Source organism: Oncorhynchus mykiss, chromosome 12 (genome assembly GCF_057628025.1).
Source record: "Oncorhynchus mykiss isolate SJ-2025 chromosome 12, ASM5762802v1, whole genome shotgun sequence".
Lineage (NCBI taxonomy): Eukaryota > Metazoa > Chordata > Actinopteri > Salmoniformes > Salmonidae > Oncorhynchus > Oncorhynchus mykiss.
The window spans coordinates 16,499,383-16,523,973 of NC_143033.1; the positions used below are offsets into that span (position 1 = coordinate 16,499,383).

The window sequence follows — 24,591 nt, forward strand, 5'->3', positions numbered from 1 at the left end:
TGACTCTACATGTCTTCCTGTCACCTTGCCATACTCTTCTCCTCCTGTTCAGCTCCTGGTTGCCCTCAATGCCTTACCATACCATACCCTCCCTCCATCCCTCCCACGGCACTCCTCCAGACCTCCTTCCTCGTGTCTAGCACCCACTCCCAGTATCCTGTGACTATTCTTCCTTTCCTGTTCCTGTTGTCTCTGTCAGTTTGCCCCACTATCCTGGAGCTGCTGGAGCCATTGAGACTCCACCACTGGTGTATCCCTTTCAGTGTGACTGGGAACCCCAAGCCCGAGCTGCAATGGTACCACCAGGACCAGGAGCTCCATGAACAAGAGTATATCAAGACTGAGATCCACAAGAGCCTTGGAAGTGTTCACCACGGCTGCCTGCAGCTTGCCAACCCGACTCACATCCACAACGGGCAGTATACGCTGGTGGCCAGGAACGAGTTCGGGGAGGACCAGAAAGTAATTGATGCCCACTTCCTGCTCCCGCCAGACGAGGGCGACTATCCCTCAGGTCTCACTCCTGTTTCATTTATAGTTACTGCAATTCTATATAAGATGTTATATAATCGATATAAGCGGTTTTATACACTCTCAGAAAAAAAGAGCGCTATGTAGAACGATCTGTCCCCGTAGGACCTGAAAACGTTTTTCAGATAGAACAGATCAGTTTCCAGTCAGATAAAACCCTTTTTGGTTACAAATAGCATCCTTTCAAGGGTTTTATTTGGAACCGGATATTCTATGTGGAACCAAAATAGTTCTATACGACCTGAAGTCTCCTACGGGGACAAATGGTTCTACATGGCACTCTGTTTTTCTGAGAATATACTGTTTTCTGTATAGCATAGTATATGTAACGGATGTGTGTGAATAACACAGCAACTCTCCTTTTCACTTTTTTCAGAACAGCCATATTACCCTTGTAAGTATTTCTTTAGATGTTGAATTTTGCTAAGAATTATCATTCTAAAATTTGCTGTTACAGAGACATGTATGTATGCGTTTTTCTCTTGACATGACATTAAGTTTAAGAGTTTAGGGATAATGACAGATTGACGATTCCTGCCTTGTCATCATTTCAATGTCCTCTGTCCACTGCTCGTCCTGTGCTGTGGGATATCGTCACCATGCTGGTCCTTAGACACCACTGGTAGGTGCTTTAACTTTAAAATCCTGTGGTCAACATTACATGACGTAGCTAACACATCTTTAATACTGTACATACCCCAACCAGACAGTATTTTCAGCGTTTGAGAGGAAATTAGATTAGATTATGTACTTCAATGTAAATGTTTGTATGCTTAATGCTATTTTCATTCTGTATTAAATATGTATTTTTCTCTCAGACTCACCACTACCCCCAATAGACGACAGTGTTGCAGTAAGTTAACATACACGCCATAATTTGTCATGCATGGTTATTTATATACAGGACTATAATGTAGTGCACTGATATTGGCAGGTATTTTATGTTGTCGAATGGTGTTTTCCCAGGTGTACGTAGTGGTGGGAATCGCTGGTGTGGCATTAATTGTATGTGTTCTGATGGTGATCATTCTGAAATACGGAAGAAACTCTAATAAGTTTGGGATGAAGGGTAAGCTTTTCTCTTTAATCTCAGTTGAGTCGTTTTCCAGACCTGTATTAAGACTTGCAGGACTCAGTTGGATTCCCATTTAAATGATAATGAACATTGTGCACATTTCTACAGTATATTTAGTCCCACCACATTGCAGCTTAAGTTTTGCCACATAACAACATACATACATACAAACATTAAAAATACCTCTCACTCCTGTCATTATATTTCCTCCCACTGGGCTCCTCCACCTCCTCCTCAGGCTCCTCCTCCTCGGTCATCAGTAACGATGATGACTCTGCCAGTCCTCTTCATCACGTCTCAAACGGCAACAACACCCCGTCGTCCTCGGAGATGAGCCACGATGCGGTGATCATTGGAATGACAAAGATCCCTGTCATCGAGAACCCGCAGTATTTCCGCCAATCTGGCAGCATGCTGAAATCGGACACATGTGAGTTACCGTGCCGCCAAGGCCTGCTGGTGGCGTAACCTAGTCTTTTTCTGATAAATCCATGACAGGGACACTGTGACTGGACTGTCTTCTCCATCCACTTCCTGTCTGATGTTACCATGGCGATGACTTTGGTTGACCTCTTGCCGTGTGACCTGCAGTTAATGCTGTAGTATCAGACTGTACCGTAGAGAGGCTATCACTCAGTGGAGGCTGCTGAGGGGAGGACGGCTCATAATAATGGCTGGAATGGAGTCAATGGAATGGCATCAACCGTGATACCATTCCATTGACTCCATTGACATTCCAGCCATTATTATGAGCCTCCCCTGCTATCACTGGACATACATTCTGACCATAGATAGCTTTGGTAAACCCAGACAAACACATCTGACTTTTGCACTTGTTGTCCTGTGAGAAATGTAGTTCTGTTAATGGCTACCATAACGCCTACCATAATGGCTACCAAACTGGTCTGACAAGCGAACAGTACATCATTCTATTTTCGTCTGTGGATATCCTCTATACAGCAGTAGACTAGGGCTGTTGCTATAGCTTCAGTGTATGTAATGAGTAGGGCCAGGAGGTTTTCTTCACCTCTTGACCTGACTAATTATAACTAGGGCCAGGAGGTTTTCCTGGTCAGTTCACCCTTCTTAATAGGCCTTGTATGGGCCTTGGGCAGCAGATAGCCTAGAGCATTGGGCTAGTAACCGAGCCGACAAGAAGAAAGATATTTCAATGTGCTCTTGAGCAAGGCACCTTAACCCTTCTTTGCTCTAGGGGCGTCGAAATACTATGGCTTACCCTGTAAAACAAAACATTTCACTGCACCTATCCGGTGTATTTGACAAAACATCCTTTTTTTCATAGCCTAACTGTGTCTCTCTTTACATCCCAGTTGTCCAGCACATCAAGAGACACAACATTGTGCTGAAGCGTGAGCTGGGAGAGGGGGCCTTTGGGAAGGTGTTTCTGGCTGAGTGCTACAACCTGACTCCAGATCAGGACAAGATCCTGGTGGCTGTCAAGGTAAAGTACGGTCCTCCACGCAGTTATTTCAAACTATCAACATACACTTTACAAAAGTCAAATAATGAAACAATGGGTCTTTTGTTCTGGCTTTGATATAAAAATTGCAGTTTGTGCTTTTCATTGTGCATTGTTTTGGATAATAGTACCACAAACTAATATCTCTTTGGATTTAATTGAACTTTGTAGGAAGGAGACTTTGAAAAAAATCAACAATCGCAGCAATCAATTATGATAATTATGTGTCCATGCGTACCCATGCACGCACATCCCTGTCTTCATCAGACGTTGAAAGAGGCCAGCGAGAGCGGCCGTGCTGACTTCCACCGGGAGGCGGAGCTGCTGACCAACCTGCAGCACGAGCACATCGTCACCTTCTACGGCGTGTGTGTGGACAGCGACCCGCTCATCATGGTGTTCGAGTACATGAAGCACGGCGACCTCAACAAGTTCCTCAGGTACCGTCCTGTGTCCCGGTGTCTATTCTTCCTGTGTCTGTATTGAATAGAAAGAAATAAGACGTGTGCCAGTCAAAAGTTGGGACACACCTACTCATTCAAGGATTTTTCTTTATTTGGACTATTTTCTACATTGAAGAATAATGGTGAAGACATCAAAACTGTTAAATAACACATACGGAATCATGTAGTAACCAAAAAAAGAGTAAAATAAATCAAAATATATTTGAGATAAAGTAGCCACCCTTTGGCTTTTTTTATTTATTTTTTTATTTGACCTTTATTTAACCAGGTAGGCTAGTTGAGAACAAGTTCTCATTTAACACTGCGACCTGGCCAAGATAAAACAAAGCAGTGTGACACAGACAACAGAGTTACACATGGAATAAACAAACATACAGTCAATAATACAATAGAAAAACAGTCTATATACAGTATGTGCAAATGAGGTAGCATAAGGGAGGTAAGGCAATAAGGCACTATAGGCCATAGTGGCGAAATAATTACAATATCGCAATTAAACACTGAAGTGATAGATGTGCAGAAGATGAGTGTTCAAGTAGAGATACTGGGGTGCAAAGGAGCAAAATAAATAAAATAAATAACAGTATGAGGTAGTTGGATGGTCTATTTACAGATGGGCTATGTACGGCACAGTGATCTGGGAGCTGCTCTGACAGCTGGTGCTGAAAACTAGTGAGGGAGATATGAGTCTCCAAATTCAGTGATTTTTGCAGTTCGTTCCAGTCATTGGCAGCAGAGAACTGGAAGGAAAGGCGGCCCGAAGGAGGAATTCGCTTTGCGTGGACCAGTGAATTATACCTGGTGGAGTGCTTGCTACAGGTGGGTGCTGCTATGGTGACCAGTGAGCTGAGATTTGGCGGGGCTTTACCTAGCAACGACTTACAGATGACCTGGAGCCAGTGGGTTTGGCAACAAATATTTTATTTATTTACCTTTATTTAACTAGGCAAGTCAGTTAAGAACAAATTCTTATTTTCAATGACGGCCTAGGAACAGTGGGTTAACTGCCTGTTCAGGGGCAGAACGACAGATTTGTACCTTGTCAGCTCAGGGGTTTGAACTTGCAACCTTCCGGTTACTAGTCCAACGCTCTAACCACTAGCCTACTAGCTACCCTGCCGCCCCAGCGAGGGCGAGGGCCAGCCAACGAGAGCATACAGGTTGCAGTGGTGGGTAGTATATGGGGCTTTGGTGACAAAACGGATGGCACTGTGATAGACTGCATCCAATTTGCTGAGTAGAGTGTTGGAAGCTATTTTGTAAATAACATCGCCGATGTCAAGGATCGGTAGGATGGTCAGTTTTACAAGGGTATGTTTGGCAGCATGAGTGAAGGATGCTTTGTTGCGAAAGAGGAAGCCAATTCTAGATTTAACTTTGGATTGGAGATGCTTAATGTGAGTGTGGAAGGAGAGTTTACAGTCTAAACATACACCTAGGTATTTGTAGTTGTCCACGTATTCTAAGTCAGAACCGTCCAGAGTAGTGGTGCTGGACGGGCGGGCACGTGTGGGCCGTGATCGGTTGAAGAGCATGCATTTAGTTTTACTTGCATTTAAGAGCAGTTTGAGGCCACGGAAGGAGAGTTCTATGGCATTGAAGCCCGTCTGGAGGTTAGATAACAGTGTCCAAAGAAGGGCCAGAAGTATACAGAATGGTGTTGTCTGCGTAGAGGTGGATCAGAGAATCACCAGCAGCAAGAGCGACATCATTGATGTATACAGAGAAAAGTGTCGGCCTGAGGATTGAACCCTGTGGCACCCCCATAGAGACTGCAAGAGGCCCAGACAACAGGCCCTCTGATTTGACACACTGAGCTCAGTCTGAGAAGTAGTTGGTGAACCAGGCGAGGCAGTCATTTGAGAAACCAAGGCTGTTGAGTCTGCCGATAAGAATGTGGTGACTGACAGAGTCGAAAGCCTTGGCCAGGTCGATGAATACAGCTGCACATTATAGTCTCTTATCAATTGCGGTTATGATATTGTATACAGTATGTCGTGTCTTTGGCATCATTAAAGTGAAGACTGTTATTTTATCAACTCAATTCTCTGTAATTATTATTACGTGGTTAAACTAATCATGTAAATGTAATTAAAACTTCTTAGGGCTAGGGGGCAGTATTTTGACGTCCGGATGAAAAGCTTGCCCAAAGTAAACTGCCTGTTACTCAGGCCCAGAAGCTAGGATATGCGTATAATTGGTTGATATGGATAGAAAACACTCTAAAGTTTTGGAACTGTTAACCTCTCTGATCTCCCCATCCCGGATCCGGTATCAGGAATACAGACTCAAGCTCATTACCATAACGCAACGTTAACTATTCATGAAAATCGCAAATGAAATGAAATAAATATGCCATCTCTCAAGCTTAGCCTTTTGTAAACAACACTGTCATCTCAGATTTTCAAAATATGCTTCTCAACCATAGGAAAACAATAATTTGTGTAAAAGTAGCTAGCTAGCGTAGCATTTAGCGTTAGCATTAGCGTTAGCATCCAGCACGCAACATTTCAACAAAAACATAAAAGCCTTCAAATAAAATCATTTACCTTTGAAGAACTTCTGATGTTTTCAATGAGGATACTCTCAGTTAGATAGCAGATGCTCAGTTTTTCCAAAAAGATTCTTTGTGTATTAGAAATAGCTCCGTTTTATACATCACATTTGGCTACCAAAAAAACCCGAAAATTCAGTCCTCAAAACGCGAACTTTTTTCCAAATTAACTCCATAATATTGACTGAAAACATGGCAAACGTTGTTTAGAATCAATCCTCAAGGTGTTTTTCACATATCTCTTCATTGATATATCGTTCTTGGAAGCATGGTTTCTCCCCTCAATCAAATGGAAAAGTACAAGCAGCTGGCAATTGCGCACCGAATTCCACGCAGGACACCAGGCAGACACTTGGAAAATGTAGTCTCTTATGGTCAATCTTCCAATGATATGCCTACAAATACGTCACAATGCTGCTAACACCTTGGGGGAACGACAGAAAGTGTAGGCTCATTCCTTGCGCAATCACAGCCATATAAGGAGACAATGGAAAACAGAGCTTCAGAAATTCTGCTCATTTCCTGGTTGACGCATCATCTTGGTTTCGCCTGTAGAATGAGTTCTGGGGCACTTACAGACAATATCTTTGCAGATTCTGAAACGTCAGAGTGTTTTCTTTCAAAAACTGTCAAGAATATGCATAGTCGAGCATCTTTTCGTGACAAAATATCGCGCTTAAAACGGGAACGTTTTTTATCCAAAAATGAAATAGCGCCCCTAGAGATCAAAGAGGTTAATATAATGTCTATGAGTATAACAGAACTGATTTGTCAGGCGAAACCCAGAGGACAAACCATCCATGGGGGAAAAAATTTGAGGTCATAGGATTTCCCAATGGTTTTCTATGGGAAGCCCTATTTATGAGGAACCTGGTTGCAGTTCCTATGGCTTCCACTAGATGTCAACCGTCTTCAGAAATTGTTCAATGTTTTTCTTTTGAGAAATGAAGAAGTAGGGCTATTCATTCCATGTGTCACTCTGAAGGTCCCTACTATTTTGGTGCACATGAACAGGAACGTGCTTCACGTTGTTTTTAACCAGTATTAGAAACAGTTTATTCCATCTTAAGTTTTATCGATTATTTACATTTTCGGATACCTGAGGTTGGATTAGGAACGTTGTTTGAAATGTTTGGACCAAGTTTACAGGTAACTTATTAGATACTTTGTAGTCATGTTGGGCGAGTTGGAACCGGTGTATTTCTGAATGAAACGCGCCAAATAAATTGACATTTTGGGGATATAAAGAAGGAATTTATCTAACAAAACGACCATTCATTGTGTCACTGAGAGATTTGAGATTGCAAAAAGAAGATCTTCAAAGGTAAGGAATTTATTATATGGCTATTTCTGACATTTGTGTCTCACCTGCCTGGTTGAAAAATGATTTTCATGTGTTTGTATGCGGGGCGCTGTCCTCAGATAATCGCATGGTCTGCTTTTGCCGTAAAGCCTTTTTTTAAATCTGACACAGCGGCTGGATTAACAAGGAGTTAAGCTTTATTTTGATGTGTTACACATATATTTTCGTGAATGTTGAACATTGATATTCCTGTAGTTTGATATTCCTGTAGTTTCCTTGGGCACCAAGGAAAATCTTCAGATTACAACATTATAATTTCCTAATATAACTTTTCAGATATTTTAATATCTGATCAATTAGTCTTCTATCTAATGAATGAATTATTCTTTACCACACGTTAGTCTCATTCCAAATGTCGTAAGTTGTTGGTTATCTGCACGAATCCAGCCTTCAATATGAATCATCCATACATCAATTGTCTTAATCATTTATTTACTAACTAACTAAATCACAGAAATGCATAACAAACAACAATATATATGGTTACAAGGAAATGATAAGGGGAAGTGGGTATGGACTGAGAAGGCCGGGAAAGACAAGTGACACTACACAGTTGATAATTATAATAATTGAAACGCTAATCCTTTGCACATGAATGCTCTCTTATTCGGGAATAATTGCAATCAATATATATATTTACTCTCCGTGTGTTATCATGATCTCTGGAGGAATCGTCCGTCTTTCTGTTGGAAAGTTAATCTGAACTTCTCTTTGCATCCCTGGAGTCTTTCATGGTTAGAATGGATACTTCAGAGTCCCATTCAGAAATCTTCTTATAGAATAGATGTTTCGGCGGTTGTCAGTCTTCACGTTCAGTCAACATAAATTCTAGCTGCAGACTAGTAATTAGTATCGAAGATTTGCTTTTATTCTGTCGGTATCGATAGTCTCAGAGTTGAACCATTTCCACCAGTGTAGCCAATGCTCCACGTGGTTTGGTCAGGAATTCAACAACCAAGGAATGCATGGTCTCTACTCAAACCTTAGCCCTCTCGGTAATCGCGGTACGCTTGGTCTGAAGTAGGCTTCTCCAGGTGGGGTTTATATTTGGAACAGTAGAAGAGGGCTATCCCATGACGCCAGATCAATGTCTGTGCTCATGGGGCGGGCCATTGACTTAGTTAAATTTGAAAGGGAATTGGATTCTCTTTCATTAAACAGTTTAAAATCACATTACATCATTTCACAAATAGTTTCATCTTTACTCATTCATTTTATATAATAATTAGATGCAAATGTCATAACAGAGACTCTTGTATAAACATAATTATGGTAATGTGGCAGTATTGTCTCTCATGAGGTCACAAACATTAGACAAAATGGACCGGTCAAAGCTGGATTCTCCACTGACTGTTTACACATTCTCTAAAACATGGATATTGTTCAGTTCTCAAGTTCTGTGAGATAGAAGTTCCTTTGTTCTACTGTGAACCCTCTCTCTATACTGCATGGCCGAGGGGGAAGAGAGTCTCCTACAGGAATTTACGACCTGAGATAACAGAGCCTGGGTGTAGGGGGAAGAGAGAGGTGGTGAGAGAGAGAGAAAGAGTTGGTGCTTGCTATATCCAAAGAGGGCCACGTCATGACAGTTAGGACCGTGAGCGTGGCTGAGGTGCACCCATGACCAGCTCGGAAACCAGATTGCATAGCGGAGAAGGTACGGTGGGATTCAAAATCGTCTGTGATCTGTTTCTTAACTTGGCTTTCGAAGACCTTAGAAAGGCAGGGTAGGATAGATATAGCTCTGTAGCAGTTTAGTAGTAGTTTCTTTGCAGCAATACAACCATGAAGGCCTGAATCACGCAGTCCTCTCTGAATAGTTGATGTTGAGATGTGTCTGTTACTTGCACTCTGGAGCATTTATTTGGGCTGACATTTCTGAGGCTAGTAACTGTAATGAACTTGTCCTCTGCAGCAGTGGTAATTCTGGGTCTTTCTTTCCCATGGCGGTCCTCATGAGAGCCAATTTCATCATAGCTCTTGATGGTTTTTGCGACTGCTATCTTCTGTATACCATTTGTTTAACACTTTTCTTGGTTACTACATGATTCCATATGTGTTATTTCATACATTCATGTCTTTCCTTGTTATTTTACAATGTAGAAAATAGTAAAAGTAAAGAAATATCCTTGAATGAGTAGGTGTGTCCAAACATTTGACTGGTACTGCATGTTAGTTTGATGGTGATACTGTATTTGAATTAAAACTGGAGAACTCCATTTCAATGCAAGCGTATGAGTTTGCACTTATCCTTCGCTGTAGTCAGCTGTAGGTAACTATAGTTTGCATTGTGTCTGACCCACCTGTGTTGTGGTGCAGGTCCCATGGTCCTGACATGGTGCTGATGGCTGATGGGCAGCACAGCCTGATGGTGGAGCTGACCCAGTCCCAGATGCTGCACATCGCCCAGCAGATTGCTGCAGGCATGGTCTACCTGGCCTCCCAGCACTTTGTCCACAGAGACCTGGCCACACGCAACTGTCTAGTGGGAGAGAACCTGCTGGTCAAGATTGGGGACTTTGGAATGTCCAGGGACGTGTACAGTACCGACTACTACAGAGTGAGTCTCATACATACATACATACATGCATGCATGCATGCATACATACATACATACATACAAGCAGGACAGGAATACTCTCACATGTATAATTTAAATTTTGTTCTGGTTTTGGTTTGTAACAGCCATGCAGTTTCAACAATAGTTATTTTAACAAAAAAAATATATCTATTTTTAATGCCATTTAAATGCAAATTCTATAATCTGCATAAACATGCTGTTTCCATGGTTATAGGGGGCAACAGTGCAAATTGCACTGGCAGTTTTTTCCCTGAGCAAGGAGTTCATGGTTGACTTTGCGTTAACACTGCAATGCAAATTTAGCCGTGAATTCTACCTACACTATTTTAAGGCAAGTCTGTTTTTTTACTGTTCTTAAAATACCAAGATTTCATGAAAGCTCCTCCAGTATCTAACCCATTTCACATATTGTGAGGAAAAAATAATCTACCATAGCGGCTAGCCCAATCTGTTTCTGCTTTACCCAACTTTATTGTTGTTGTAATGCTGCACTGGGATTGGCTAGTTAAAGCACAAACCGATTGGGTGACCAGGCTAGCTGTTACTATCTAGTCTACACTAGAATAGTATAAACAGCCACTAGAGATTCTGGGTTTGAGTCCAGAATCTGTCGCAGCCGGCCGCGACAGGGAGACCCATGCCATGGGGCGGCGCACAATTGGCCCAGCGTCATCCGGGTTAGGGGAGTGTTTGGCCGGCAGGGTTGTCCTTGTCCCATCGCGCACTAGCAACTCCTGTGGCGGGCCGGGCGCAGTGCACGCTGACACGGTCAGAAGGTGCACAGTGTTTCCTCCGACATATTGGTACAGCTGGCTACCGGGTTAAGTGGGCATTGTGTCAAGAAGCAGTGCGGCTTGGTTGGGTTGTGGTTTGGAGGACACACGGCTCTCGACCTTCGCCTCTTCCGTGTCCATACTGGAGTTGCAGTGATGAGACACGACTGTAACTATCAATTGGATACCACGAAATTGTGGCGAAAAATGGGTAAAAGTAACAACAACAAAAAATTATAATAAAAAATTATAGTATGGACAACGCTACAGACCTTACAGACAGTAATGTTAAGCCAGTAATATGATTTGTTAGTTGCAGACATGTTCTGTCTCCCAGTCCTAGGGTCTATGTAGACAACAGTACCCTCTGCTGCTGACTAGCCCTCTCTGGGGAGAATCATTACAAAATGTAACTGAGACCCATCATCCCCCAACCAGATAGCAGCATATGAATAGGCCCACTCACTAATACACATATAGGAAGACCAAGAATGCAGCTGAACAGCACTTGGCTCAACACATGTAATAATTAGCCAGTTATTGTAAACCGACACATGTGATGTCAATATTAGCCATGGCAGAAGATTGTTAATACCATTACAGGCAAAAAATGAATTGTGCGAGTTGGGTTTAAATACATTTATTTTATTTTTATATATCACATCATGACATTGCATTCCACGAGAACTCTAGGCTCACACACAATATACATTTGTGTACATGTCATGTTAACCAAAGGCCTTATCGTGTAGGTTGGTTACTGACCTGACTGACTCAGTCCTTTCAGCTTCTTGTGGAGCTAAGTGACTCAACACCTATCCATTTAACCCTTTCTCGGGGGGGTAGCTTATTTTCTTCACTACAGTTTGTTCTAACCTTCATCTCCTTCCTTTGACCTTCTCTGTGGTTTTCCTGGATGGTTCCTGATGGATCCTTTGTATGTTTCCAGGTGGGGGGTCACACCATGCTGCCCATCCGGTGGATGCCTCCTGAGAGCATCATGTACCGGCGGTTCACCACGGAGAGCGACGTCTGGAGTCTGGGCGTGGTCCTCTGGGAGATCTTCACCTATGGGAAGCAGCCCTGGTACCAGCTCTCCAACAATGAGGTCAGTAGTCTCTTATGACAGACAGCAGCACTCAATGGGATTTGGTTCTGGGTTCTGAGATGACAAGGTCAGAGACAGAAGCTCAAACCTTTCCTAAAGTAGATTGACTACACTGGTAACATAGTTAGGGACTTGTGTTTTGGACAGTCATGTCACATGACCTGGATTTTAAACTCTTATTTAAAGCTTTTTCAACAAACTGTCCCCTTTTATTTTTTATGTCAGATCGTCCGGCACCATCCTCAGACAATTGCTTTAATTTGTGGTGTAATTTTTGGAAAATACTTAAAATAAAGGTTCAAATTGAGGTCATGTGACATGATAGCCCAAAACACAATACATCACTCTGCTGTTGTCTCTTTTTCTAATCTTAGTTACAGTAGGTCACATTTGTATTGTCCACATAGATTTGAAATGTATTATGAATATACAGTACCAGTCAAAAGTTTGGACGCAACTACTCATTCCAGGGTTTGTCTTTTATGTTTTACATTGTAGAATAATAACGAAGACATCAAAACTATAAAATAACATTTATGGAATCATGTAGTAACCCAAAAAATGTAAAACAAATCAAAATATATTTTATATTTGAGATTCTTCAAAGTAGCCACCCTTTGCCTTGATGACAGCTTTGCACACTCTTGGCATTCTCTCAACCAGCTTCATTAGGTAGTCAACTGGAATGCATTTCAATTAACAGGTGTGCCTTGTTAAAAGTTTAATTGTGGAAGTTCTTTCCTTAATGCGTTTAAGCCAATCAGTTGTGTTGTGACAAAGTAGGGGTGGTATACAGAAGATAGCCCTATTTGATAGAATACCATGTCCATATTTTGGCAAGAACAGCTCAAATAATCAAAGAGAAATTACAGTCCATCATTACTTTAAGACATGAAGGTCTGTCAATCCGGAACATTTCAAGAACTTTGAAAGTTTCTTCAAGTGCAGTCTGAAAAACCATCAAGCGCTATGATGAAACTGGCTTATGAGGACCGCCACAGGAAAGGAAGACCCAGAGTTACCTCTGCTGCAGAGGATAAGTTCATTAGTTAACAGTCTCTGAAATTGCAACCCAAATAAATGCTTCACAGAGTTCAAGTAACAGACACATCTCAACATCAACTGTTCAGAGAAGACCGCATGAATCAGGCCTTCATGGTCAAATTGCTTCAAAGAAACCACTACTAAAGGACACCAAAAATAAGAGACTTGCTTGGGCCAAGAAACATGGCCAATGGACATTAGACCATTGTAAATCTGTCCTTTGGTCTGAATTTGAGATTTTTATTTCCAACCACCTTGTCTTTGTGAGACGCAGAGTAGGTGAACAGATGATCTGCGCATGTGTAGTTCCCACCATGAAGCATGGAGGCGGAGGTGTGATGGTGTGGGTGTGCTTTGCTGGTGACACTGTCTGTGATTTATTTAGAATTCAAGGCACACTTAACCAGCATGGCTACCACAGCATTCTGCAGTGATACGCCATCCCATCTGGTTTGTGTCTAGTGGGACTATGATTAGTTTTTCAACAGGACAATGGCCCAAAACACACCTCCAGACTGTGTAAGGGCTATTTCACCAAGAAGGAGTGTGGTGGAGTGCTGCATCAGATGACCTGGCCTCCACAATCACCTGACCTCAACCTAATTGAGATGGTTTGGGATGAATTGGACCGCAGAGTGAAGGAAAAGCAGCCAACAAATGCTCAGCATATGTGGGAACCCCTTCAAGACTGTTGGAAAAGCATTCCTCTTGAAACTGGTTGAGAGAATGCCAAGATTGGGCAAAGCTGTCATCAAGGCGAAGGGTAGCTACTTTAGGACTTTATTGGTTACTACATGATTCCATATGTTAATTCATAGTTTTGATATATTCACTATTATTCTACAGTGTAGAAAATAGTAAAAATAAAGAAAAACCCTTGAATTAATAGGTGTGTTGAAACCTTTGACGGGTACATAGGGGTACATATCCCCTGTGGGGATAAATGCATTTCATTTGAATTAAATTGAAAAAGTACTGAGCAGTGGTAGTGACCCGTGGTGCTCCCCCTACAGGTGATTGAGTGCATCACCCAGGGGCGCGTGCTGCAGCGGCCGCGTTCTTGTCCAAAGGAGGTGTACGACCTGATGCTGGGCTGCTGGCAGAGAGAACCCTACATGAGACTGAACATCAAAGAGATCCACAGCCTGCTCCAGAATCTGTCCAAGGCCTCGCCTGTCTACCTGGATATTCTGGGCTGAGTGAGTCTGATCGGCTGTGTTTGTGTATGGGAGGGAATGAGGATGGAGTTGTGTGCGTACGAGCGAGCATACTGTTTGTATGGGTGCGAATAAGGGTGGAGTTTGTGTGTGTGAGCATACTGTGTGTGTGTGTATGGGTAGGATGTGTGTGTGTGTGTGTGTGTGTGTGTGTGTGTGAGACCATACTGTATGTGTGTATCTGGGTAGGATGAGTGTAGAGGTGTGTGTGTGAGCATACTGTATGTGTTTCTGTGTGCTGACTGTGCTTCTGCCTGCTCATCACATAGACAAAAGCCTTACATTTGATTGCCATTTCCTTTCCTTGTCCATTTGAAAATACTCTTAGGAACCGTTTCTCAAACCCAGATTAAAATATTCCTGGAGTAGGCCCAATTCTGGTTTAGTTAATCAAGAGCAAAAAATAGTATTTCATAAACATCAGTTAACCTTGAATTACATAGTCTTGGACTTTGACGGGGACTTTTTGAATAATAGTCAAAGAATAACTTAATAATGTCCATGAAACCAAATGATCAGTAATCTTTATTAAATTGTAATTTAGTCAAGGAGTAGGCCAAGGCCTCCCGGGTGGCGCAGTGGTTAAGGTCGCGCCAGCTGTGCCACCAGAGACTCTGGGTTTGCGCCCAGGCTCTGTCGCAACCGGCCGCGACCGGGAGGTCTGTGGGGCGACGCACAATTGGCCCAGCGTCGTCCAGGTTAGGGAGGGTTTGGCCGGTAGGGATATCCTTGACTCATCGCGCACCAGCGACTCCTGTGGCGGGCCAGGCGCAGTGCACGCTAACCAAGGTTGCCAGATGCACGGTGTTTCCTCCGACACATTGGTGCGGCTGGCTTCTGGGTTGGATGCGCGCTGTGTTAAGAAGCAGTGCGGCTTGGTTGGGTTATGTATCGGAGGACGCATGACTTTCAACCTTCGTCTCTCCCAAGCCCGTACGGGAGTTGTAGCGATGAGACAAGATAGTAGCTACTAATGTCACGGTCGTTCTCCTCTTCATCTGAAGAGGAGAGGCGAAAAGGATCTGAGGACCAATCCGCGGCGTGGTAAGTGTCCATGGTCAATATTTAATAAAGAAAGTAGTGAACACTGAAAACTATACAAAACCAGTAAACAAAATAACAACCGTGAAGCTAATCATATGGACTGTGCTGAAACAAGCCATCAACATAGACAATCACCCACAAACAAACAGTGCAACCCAGGCTACCTAAGTATGATTCTCAATCAGAGACAACTAATGACACCTGCCTCTGATTGAGAACCATACTAGGCCGAAAACATAGAAAAACAAACATAGACTGCCCACCCAACTCACGCCCTGACCATACTAAATAAATACAAAACAACGGAAATAAAGGTCAGAACGTGACAACTAAACAATTGGATACCACGAAATTCGGGAGAAAAGGGGGTCAAATTCCCCCCCCCCCCAAAAAAAGGAGTAGGCCAAATCTGGGTCAGCGAAACAGATCCTTAATGTACATTTTTTTATTGTACTGTGTTTGCTGTTGATAAACCAAGGGAAAATGACTGCATCTCAAAATCATCATGGACACGTGCCAACATGGATACAGCATTTCCTTGTTATTCCTAACATGAGGAACATCTCGTGTGGAGCGACATATAAAGTTGAGACGTGCAAAGAAAACTAAACCCATTGCAATGAAGTACCGCTTATATAGATGTCATGGACTATTTTTATGATGTGAGAACTTTCTAATTGATGTCAAGGGCTCTTGACTCTATTGTTTCCATGTTAAGTCATGTCTTTACATTTTGATTTGTGACTGGACTGTTGTCGTCATGGCCAACCAGAGCTGGCCATGAAGGGTACCTCTTAGGACTTATAATGACTTCATAACACATTCATAAGCAGTATGTAAGCATGTCATGAATGTTTTTCTCCATGTATTTATGAAATGTTAATGTACTGCAGCATGTAGGGTTATGAATGTTATGTTAAGTCTCTATGTATGTACCCTCAGTCCAGAGAGAATGAGAGCCATTCATCCACACAACCAACACTGTTAATCCCCTGAATGTTGATATCCATATGTGCATATTACGAAAACACATTAATCTTATTAAAATAAGCGTTTACCTTTTAAAAGACAATGGCATCTCTATGCCATATTTATGAATCTTTTTTTAATTTGTATTATTTTCTTTGTTTTTATTAATGTTTTCTGCTTGTGGTTCATTATCAGTGGTATTTTCTATCTGAATATATTTTGCTAGCTTCTTACATTGTCCATTGTCCATGTAGAAGGTGTTGGTGTTTTGAATGTGTTTAGAATGCACTACACATGTCAGTCTTAACTGCATAACTAAAGCACAGTGAAAAATATCCTAGTATAAAGTTGGAAGAGGGAGGAACTTTGAGTTGCCTCAACTCAAATCACAGCAGTATGGAAGTTGAGCATAGCATAACATTGTCCTTTTGTTTTGTCATTTGTGAAGAGCACATTCACCAGCAATGGCTGGTGATAGAGCATCCCCTTTAGAAAGAGCATCCCCTTTAGATAGAGCATCCCCTTTAGATAGAGCATCCCCTTTAGATAGAGCATCTCCTTTAGATAGAGCATCCCCTTTAGAAAGAGCATCCCCTTTAGATAGAGCATCCCCTTTAGATAGAGCATCCCCTTTAGATAGAGCATCCCCTTTAGAAAGAGCATCCCCTTTAGAAAGAGCATCCCCTTTAGATAGAGCATCCCCTTTAGATAGAGCATCCCCTTTAGATAGAGCATCCCCTTTAGAAAGAGCATCCCCTTTAGAAAGAGCATCCCCTTTAGATAGAGCATCCCCTTTAGATAGAGCATCCCCTTTAGAAAGAGCATCCCCTTTAGATAGAGCATCCCCTTTAGATAGAGCATCCCCTTTAGAAAGAGCATCCCCTTTAGATAGAGCATCCCCTTTAGATAGAGCATCCCCTTTAGATAGAGCATCCCCTTTAGATAGAGGATCCCCTTTAGATAGAGGATCCCCTTTAGATAGAGCATCCCCTTTAGATAGAGGATCCCCTTTAGATAGAGCATCCCCTTTAGATAGAGCATCCCCTTTAGATAGAGCATCCCCTTTAGATAGAGCATCCCCTTTAGATAGAGCATCCCCTTTAGATAGAGGATCCCCTTTAGATAGAGCATCCCCTTTAGAAAGAGCATCCCCTTTAGATAGAGCATCCCCTTTAGATAGAGCATCCCCTTTAGATAGAGCATCCCCTTTATCTTCCAACATATGATTCTTTTGGTGGCCCATAACTCTACTCCACTGTTTGTTTTGCATTTTCAGAGGCAACTTTACAAATGTTGTTGAGGTTGTTGTCGACATTGATAAAATGTTATAGTATATTGAAGCCGATAGGAAATGATGGATTTTGCCTTTTGAGGATATTTTATCTATGTCAGCTGTATTTGTGGGGAATTGACAGAGTATGGGCGCTGCTCTTAGTATGAGCCTTGAGTTAGAAAAGGTTTTCTGGTAGAATGCCCCTATTCAGCTATTTATGCACTTAAATTACTAATTTACTTGTTTCTATTTTGTATAGCATATTATTGCAACCAGGGTGTGATTCTGTGATCTTACATTGATTGATATACAGTATATCTCATATCCTATAACAGGATTTCCCACCTGTTGGCCAAATTCGGTCCGTGGGTGATTTTATTTGCCCCCCAAGTTTTTTGATAAAAAAATCATATACTTTTATTTTTGGACATAAAAATATAAAAACACCAGAAAAGCAGCCCCAATTGATTTTAATTTTGGAAATATGTTCCAAAGTATTACCACGCATAATAGAGATACATTTGATGTCGGAAGTTTCCATACACCTTAGCCAAATACATTTAAACTCAGTTTTTCACAATTCCTGACATTTAATCCTAGTAAAAATTCCCTGCCTTAGGTTAGTTAGTATCACCACTTTATTTTAAGAATGTGAAATGTCAGAATAGTAGTAGAGAGAATCATTTATTTCAGCTTTGATTTCTTTCATCACATTCCCAGTGGGTCAGAAGTTTACATACACTCAATTAGTATTTAGTAGCATTGCCTTTAAATTGTTTAACTTGGGTCAAACATCTCAGGTAGCCTTCCACAAGCTTCCCACAATATGTTGGGTGAATTTTGGCCAATTCCTCCTGACAGAGCTGGTGTAACTGAGTCAGGTTTGTAGGCCTCCTTGCTCGCACACGTCTTTTCAGTTCTGCCCACAATTTTCTATAGGATTGAGGTCAGGGCTTTGTGATGGCCACTCCAATACCTTGACTTTGTTGTCCTTAAGCCATTTTGCCACAACTTTGGAAATATGCTTGGCGTCATTGTCCATTTGGAAGACCCATTTGTGACCAAGCTTTAACTTCATGACTGATGTTGCCTCAATATATCCACATAATTTTCCTGCCTCATGATGCCATCTATTTTTTGAAGTGCACCAGTCCCTCCTTGACATGCCCTGACCTTAGAGATCCCTGTTTATTCTCTATATTTTAGTTAGGTGTGACTAGGGTGGGTACTCTAGTTTTTGTATATCTATGGGGTTTTTTCTTTGTTGGCCTAGTATGGTTCCCAATCAGAGGCAGCTGTCTATCGTTGTCTCTGATTGGGGATCATACCCTTTTTCCCACCTTCAGTTGTGGCATCTTTGTTTGGTTGCATGTATTTTTGCACGATTTTTTCGTTCGGTGTATTGTTTATTGTTTTTTTGCTGGTTCACATTTTAATAAAATATGATGAACTCAAATCACGCTGCGCCTTGGTCTACCCTTAACGACGAACGTTACAATCCCACATCAAAGCACCCCCACAACATGATGCTGCCACCCCCGTGCTTCATGGTTGGGATGGTGTTCTTCGGCTTGCTAGCCTCCCCCTTTTTCCTCCAAACATAACGATGGTCATTTTGGCCATACAGTTATATTTTTGTTTCATCAGACCAGAGGACATTTCTCCAAAAAGTATGATCTTTGTCCCCATGTGCAGTTGCCAACCGTAGTCTGACTTTTTTATGGCGGTTTTGGAGCAGTGGCTTCTTCTTTGCTGAGTGGCCTTTCAGGTTATGTTGATATAGGACTTGTTTTACCGTGGAATTAGATACTTTTGTACCTGTTTCCTCCAGCATCTTCGCAAGGTCCTTTGCTGTTGTTCTGGGATTGATTTGCACTTTTTGCACCAATCTCTAGGAGACAGAACGCGTCTCCTTCCTGAGCGGTATGACGGCTGCGTGGTCCCATGGTGTTTATACTTGCGTACTATTGTTTGTACAGATTAACATGGTACCTTCAGGCATTTGGAAATTGATCCCAAGGATGAACCAGACTTGTGGAGGTCTACAATTTTTTTCTTAGGTCTAGGCTGATTTCTTTTGATTTTCCCATGATGTCAAACAAAGAGGGACTGAGTTTGAAGGTTGGCCTTGAAATACATCCACAGGTACATCTACAATTGACTCAAATGATGTCAATTAGCCTATAGGAAGCGTCTAAAGCCATTACATAATTTTCTGGAATTTTCCACGCTGTTTAAAGGCACAGTCAACTTAGTGTACATTATGTAAACTTCTGACCCACTGGAATTGTGATACAGTGAATTATACGTGAAATAATCTGTTTGTCAACAATTGTTGGAAAAATTATTATTAAAATCACGCACAAAGTAGATGTTCTAACCAACTTGCCAAAACTATAGTTTGTTAACAAGAAATTTGTAGAATGGATGAAAACTATTTTTAAATGACTCCAACCTAAGTCAAATCAAATCAAAGTTTATTTGTCACGTGCACTGAATACAACAGGTTTAGTAGACCTTACAGTGAAATGCTTACTTACAGGCTCTAACCAATAGTGCAAAAAAGGTATTAGATGAACAATAGGTAGGTAAAGAAATAAAACAACAGTAAAAAGACAGGCTATATACAGTAGCCAGGCTATAAAAGTAGTGAGGCTACATACAGACACCGGTTAGTCAGGCTGATTGAGGTAGTATGTACATGTAGATATGGTTAAAGTGACTATGCATATATGATGAACAGAGAGTAGCAGTAGCGTAAAAGAGGGGGTGGTGGGTGGGACACAATGCAGATAGCCCGGTTAGCCAATGTGCGGGAGCACTGGTTGGTCGGCCCAATTGAGGTAGTATGTTCATGAATGTATCGTTAAAGTGACTATGCATATACGTATATATAAACTACCGACTTCAACTGTATGTGACCGTATACAAACGTAAGCAAGGTCTGGAGTTCATGCGGTCTATTTGTAGTCTACAAATTACTTATAACTATGTTCCGGGCCCCTGAGCATCCGCTCAAGGAAGACATCGGCCACAGCTGAATCTATACTGAACAAAAATATAGACGCAACATGCAACAATTTCAATGATTTTATTGAGTTACAGTTTATATAAGGAAATCAGTCAATTGAAATAAATAAATTAGGACCTAATCTATGAATTTCACATGACTGGGCAGGGGCACAGCCATGGATGGGCCCACCAATTTGGGAGCCAGGCCCACCCACTGGGGAGCCAGGCCCAGCCAACAAAAATAACATAATTCCAAACAGTCGATTTCTGAGTGGATAGACTATTGTAAGTATCTAAAGCCAGCTATATCTGAATCAGCCGTCTGAGTTCTCCAGAAAAGGGATTTATTACCAATAGAAATACTCCTCAGTTTCATCAGCTGTCTGGGTGGCTGGTCTCAGACGATCCCACAGGTGAAGAAGCCGGATGTGGAGGTTCTGGGCTGGCGTGGTTACACGTGGTGTGCGGTTGTGAGGCCGGTTGGATGTACTGCCAAATTCTCTAAAATTATGTTGGAGGTGGCTTACGGTAGAAATTAACATTAAATTATCTGGCAACAACTCTGGTGGACATTCCTGCAGTCAGCATACCAATTGCACACTCCCTCAAAACTTGAGACATCTGAGACAACTGCACATTTTAGAGTAGCCTTTTGTTGTCCTCAGCACAAGGTTCACCTGTGTAATGATCATGTCACACCTGCCAGGTTGATGGATTATCTTGACAAAGGATAAATGCTCACTAACAGGTATGTAAACAAATTTATGCACAAAATTTGAGCAAAATAAGCTTTGTGTGTGTATGGAAAATTTCTGGGATCTTTTATTTCAGCTCATGAAACATGGGACCAACACTTTACATGTTGCGTTTATATTTTTGTTCAGTGTAGTTGATGATCTTTGTCCTATAAGCTATTGCAGTGGTTAGGATCAGTTGTGAGAGTAGCTTAAGTCTGATCCCCCATGTTGTACAGTAGAGCTGTGAGGCCTCCTGAACAGGTCCTATCAAGGATGTGATGACTTGGTAACTCTGAGGCAGTATCTACCAATATATGATTACCTAAACAACTTCCTATTAACCAACATCTCCCCTGCTTTTGACTGAATCTTCATGTTGATCATGCATTCCCTATTATGACTGGTCAATATGGAAAAGGACCATTAATGTCACAGGGATCTGTGGTGTTTCAAATCAGATTTTTTCTGCAGTGATATCAATATCAATGTAAAATCTTTCCACTTTCTCTATCTCTATGCTGTCTTTACTGGAGTAGGCTAAGGCCAGGATTCAATCTGGACTGCGGAAGATCCACGTTGTAGCACAGTTTGCATTTAACGGTCATTTCCAATTGAGCCAACATCTGCAGTGTTTACTTTGAACGCGATCTCCATGGCGACACTAACATGTATTGCCGAAAAGGGGCTATCGGATAGAATCTCGGGCCGAACTCTTACTCATAAACGTGATCTCTACACTACTGTTTTATCAGTGATACTACATAAGATCCCAGTTCCCATAACCTTTGGCTTTTGATATGGAGATTATCCAGTGCATTAATGTTTGCTGTGGCAATAATGCTCTTTAGTGAGTCAGAAGTGCACACCCAAACTCCTGTGCGTTGAGCCACTGTCAATTCAATTGCTGTATTATCACCATCATCCCTGTTGCATTCTTTGCTTAACACCACAAAAACCTGCCTTCAGCTATGTTGGACTGTCTGCAACATAACACTGAAAAAGCGTACATATTTGTTTGGCGACCATGATCTGTCAATGGTCGGTTCTTTCTTGACCAGTTCCAGCTTTTTAGGCCATTCTCTATTATAGTCATGTGTGTCTGCTCTGAATATTCTGAATCGCCTGTAATCTGCATTCCATTTTGTACAGTTCGTATATTTGTCTAAATGAATAGTATGTTCTATAGTATATTCTGTTTCAAACAGGTACTTCATCAAAAAACGTGTGACAAAAATGTGTTATGGGCCACTGGCAATATGTAAATACAAATGTATTAGTGCTAAAAAAACAAATATAATTTATTTGTGCTTGTTCATATCAGTGAGAATACTATCACATTTTTTGGTGGAACTTTCGAACTCGAGAAGAGATTCCTTTAAAATGGTATTTTCTCTATGAAGAAGGAACTGATTCAGTCCTATATCCCAGCTCACCCTTCTTTCCTATCTGGTGGAAGGACCATAGAGGTTATGACTGACTGAGTGCCGCCTGTCTGTGAGAAGGCCATAACTTCTTGGTCACCTGGAACATCGAAGGACCAAATCCAGCGACCAGGTGAACCAATGGGGACCATCATCATTTCACCACCCAACCACTCGTCTATTTCTGGCCTATTGGTCTTCTTTCAGATGAATAACTGTGACTGCATCATGAATAATAGTATGTTATTTTGAATGTAATCTAGAAGGGATGGGACCTTTTTTTTGAATGTAATCTCTCGGGATGGGGGGGATTGCCACTGGTTATTTTGTAAATATGAAAAAGCATTTTTTTTTATCCCTGTGCAGATATGTTTTACTTGCTGGCTGAATGATGTCGAGTGAGAGTCAGAGTGTACACGGTCATACGTTTGTGAGTATGATGCCCCTGAACTGCGGTGTGTGTGTGTGTGTTTTTTTTTTCTCCCAGCAGATTGTGTCACTGCTTACGTAACATTCAATTCTATCAATCAAATCTTTGTGCATCATGCGAGTAACTTCTCTGCAGTTAATGGAATTGTTCCTTGTAACACTGTGCATTTAATAAAGGTGGTATGTCTTACAATAAGTTGTCTCCTTTCATAATGTCAGTTATAATTTACAATACCAATCTCATGCGTTATGATCCGTGAGGTTGTGTACATCTAAATAATTTATAGAACACCAAGCTGATTGAATTATCTGAGATATGGGTGTCTTTGTGCAGCTGTTCAATTGTTAGCAAGTTATGTGAAATTGTAAACCGGATATGCCAATAATATCTCATCAAATCAATTCACATGATATATTGCAAGTAGGCTACCGACCTGCAGCAGAATTCCATAGCACGCTCCCAATCTTGTACCCCAGTAGCCTCACCAGATCCATGCATCTCATAAATCACATTGATTTACTGCTCCTGCTCCACCATCAGGGCACACCATAGCAAAATGTTTTGGCAACAGAAAATGAGTTACTTGTTCAGATAGCTGTTATTTCCAGGGAGGTACTTTCTTACATTTTGTGCCTACTGAATATGACCCAACTCTCTATTCTGTCTGATAGACAGGCAGAGTATCTAAGCAGTGTTGATTGATACTTGATATGTGCACCCACCACTGCGTCTGGTGGCTATTTTAAAAGAGCCAGCCCTCGCAGTTTTATGAAAGGAATTCCAAGGTCAAAGTTGGGATCTAACAAACACAGTTAAGTGACAACGGCAGCTGGCCCGTAGCAAAGGTCCTGATACACAGTCAAATCAAAACTAGCAGTGTGAAGTGGTCCGTAGGACAATTCTTACATTTCCTCCCCAACTGGTTATTTGGTATTTTATTAGGATTTCTGGGGTCCACACAAAACATGAAACATAATACAGAATGACATAATACAGAACATCATTAGACAAGAATAGAACTACATACATTTTTAAAAGGCACATGTAGCCTGCATATACACACAAACTATCTAGGTCAAATAGAGGAGCATCGTTGTGCCGGTTTGCTTTCTGGTTTTGAAAAAAGGTTTGCTGTTTATTTGAGCAATATGAGATGGAAGGAAGCTCCATGCAATAATATAACACTGTACGCTTTCTTGAATTTGTTCTGGATTTGGGGACTATGAAAAGAGCCCTGGTGGCATAAGTGTGTGTCAGAGCTGTGTGTAAATTGACTATGTAAACAATTTGGGATTTTCAACACATTTCTTATAAAAAGAAGTGATGCAGTCAGTCTCTCCTCAACTCTTAGCCAAGAGAGACTGCCATGCATAGTTTTTATATCAGCCCTCTGATTACAATTAAGAGCAAAACACGCCGCTTTGTTCTAGGTTAAGATTTGGGGACCACAAATTCTTCTCTTAGTGCTTGGTCGATTTTATTAGGCACAAAATGGAGTGGTTCTCTATCTGAATT

General features: G+C 41.6%; 1 protein-coding gene and 1 long non-coding RNA gene across 2 annotated transcripts in view; one reads left to right on the plus strand and one right to left on the minus strand.

The window, feature by feature from the left end:
• LOC110537044 (BDNF/NT-3 growth factors receptor) overlaps nucleotides 1-16,301 on the plus strand; it is a 28,892-nt gene extending 12,591 nt beyond the window's left edge. The window contains exons 8-18 of the mRNA XM_036937025.2: nucleotides 200-514; nucleotides 908-925; nucleotides 1,145-1,153; nucleotides 1,350-1,384; nucleotides 1,498-1,600; nucleotides 1,845-2,036; nucleotides 2,938-3,068; nucleotides 3,354-3,526; nucleotides 9,787-10,027; nucleotides 11,771-11,929; nucleotides 13,987-16,301. Of these exons, the coding sequence (XP_036792920.1) occupies nucleotides 200-514; nucleotides 908-925; nucleotides 1,145-1,153; nucleotides 1,350-1,384; nucleotides 1,498-1,600; nucleotides 1,845-2,036; nucleotides 2,938-3,068; nucleotides 3,354-3,526; nucleotides 9,787-10,027; nucleotides 11,771-11,929; nucleotides 13,987-14,172 (1,562 nt within the window). The 3' untranslated portion in view covers nucleotides 14,173-16,301. The remainder of the gene's footprint in view (nucleotides 1-199; nucleotides 515-907; nucleotides 926-1,144; nucleotides 1,154-1,349; nucleotides 1,385-1,497; nucleotides 1,601-1,844; nucleotides 2,037-2,937; nucleotides 3,069-3,353; nucleotides 3,527-9,786; nucleotides 10,028-11,770; nucleotides 11,930-13,986) is intronic.
• On the minus strand, nucleotides 3,225-23,769 carry LOC110537046 (uncharacterized). The gene is made up of 3 exons (XR_002475558.3): nucleotides 23,510-23,769; nucleotides 9,771-9,949; nucleotides 3,225-3,563 (listed from the first exon to the last, which is right to left on the minus strand). It is a non-coding gene; the product is annotated as an uncharacterized LOC110537046 (long non-coding RNA).
• Between the last annotated feature and the right edge of the window lie 822 nt (nucleotides 23,770-24,591).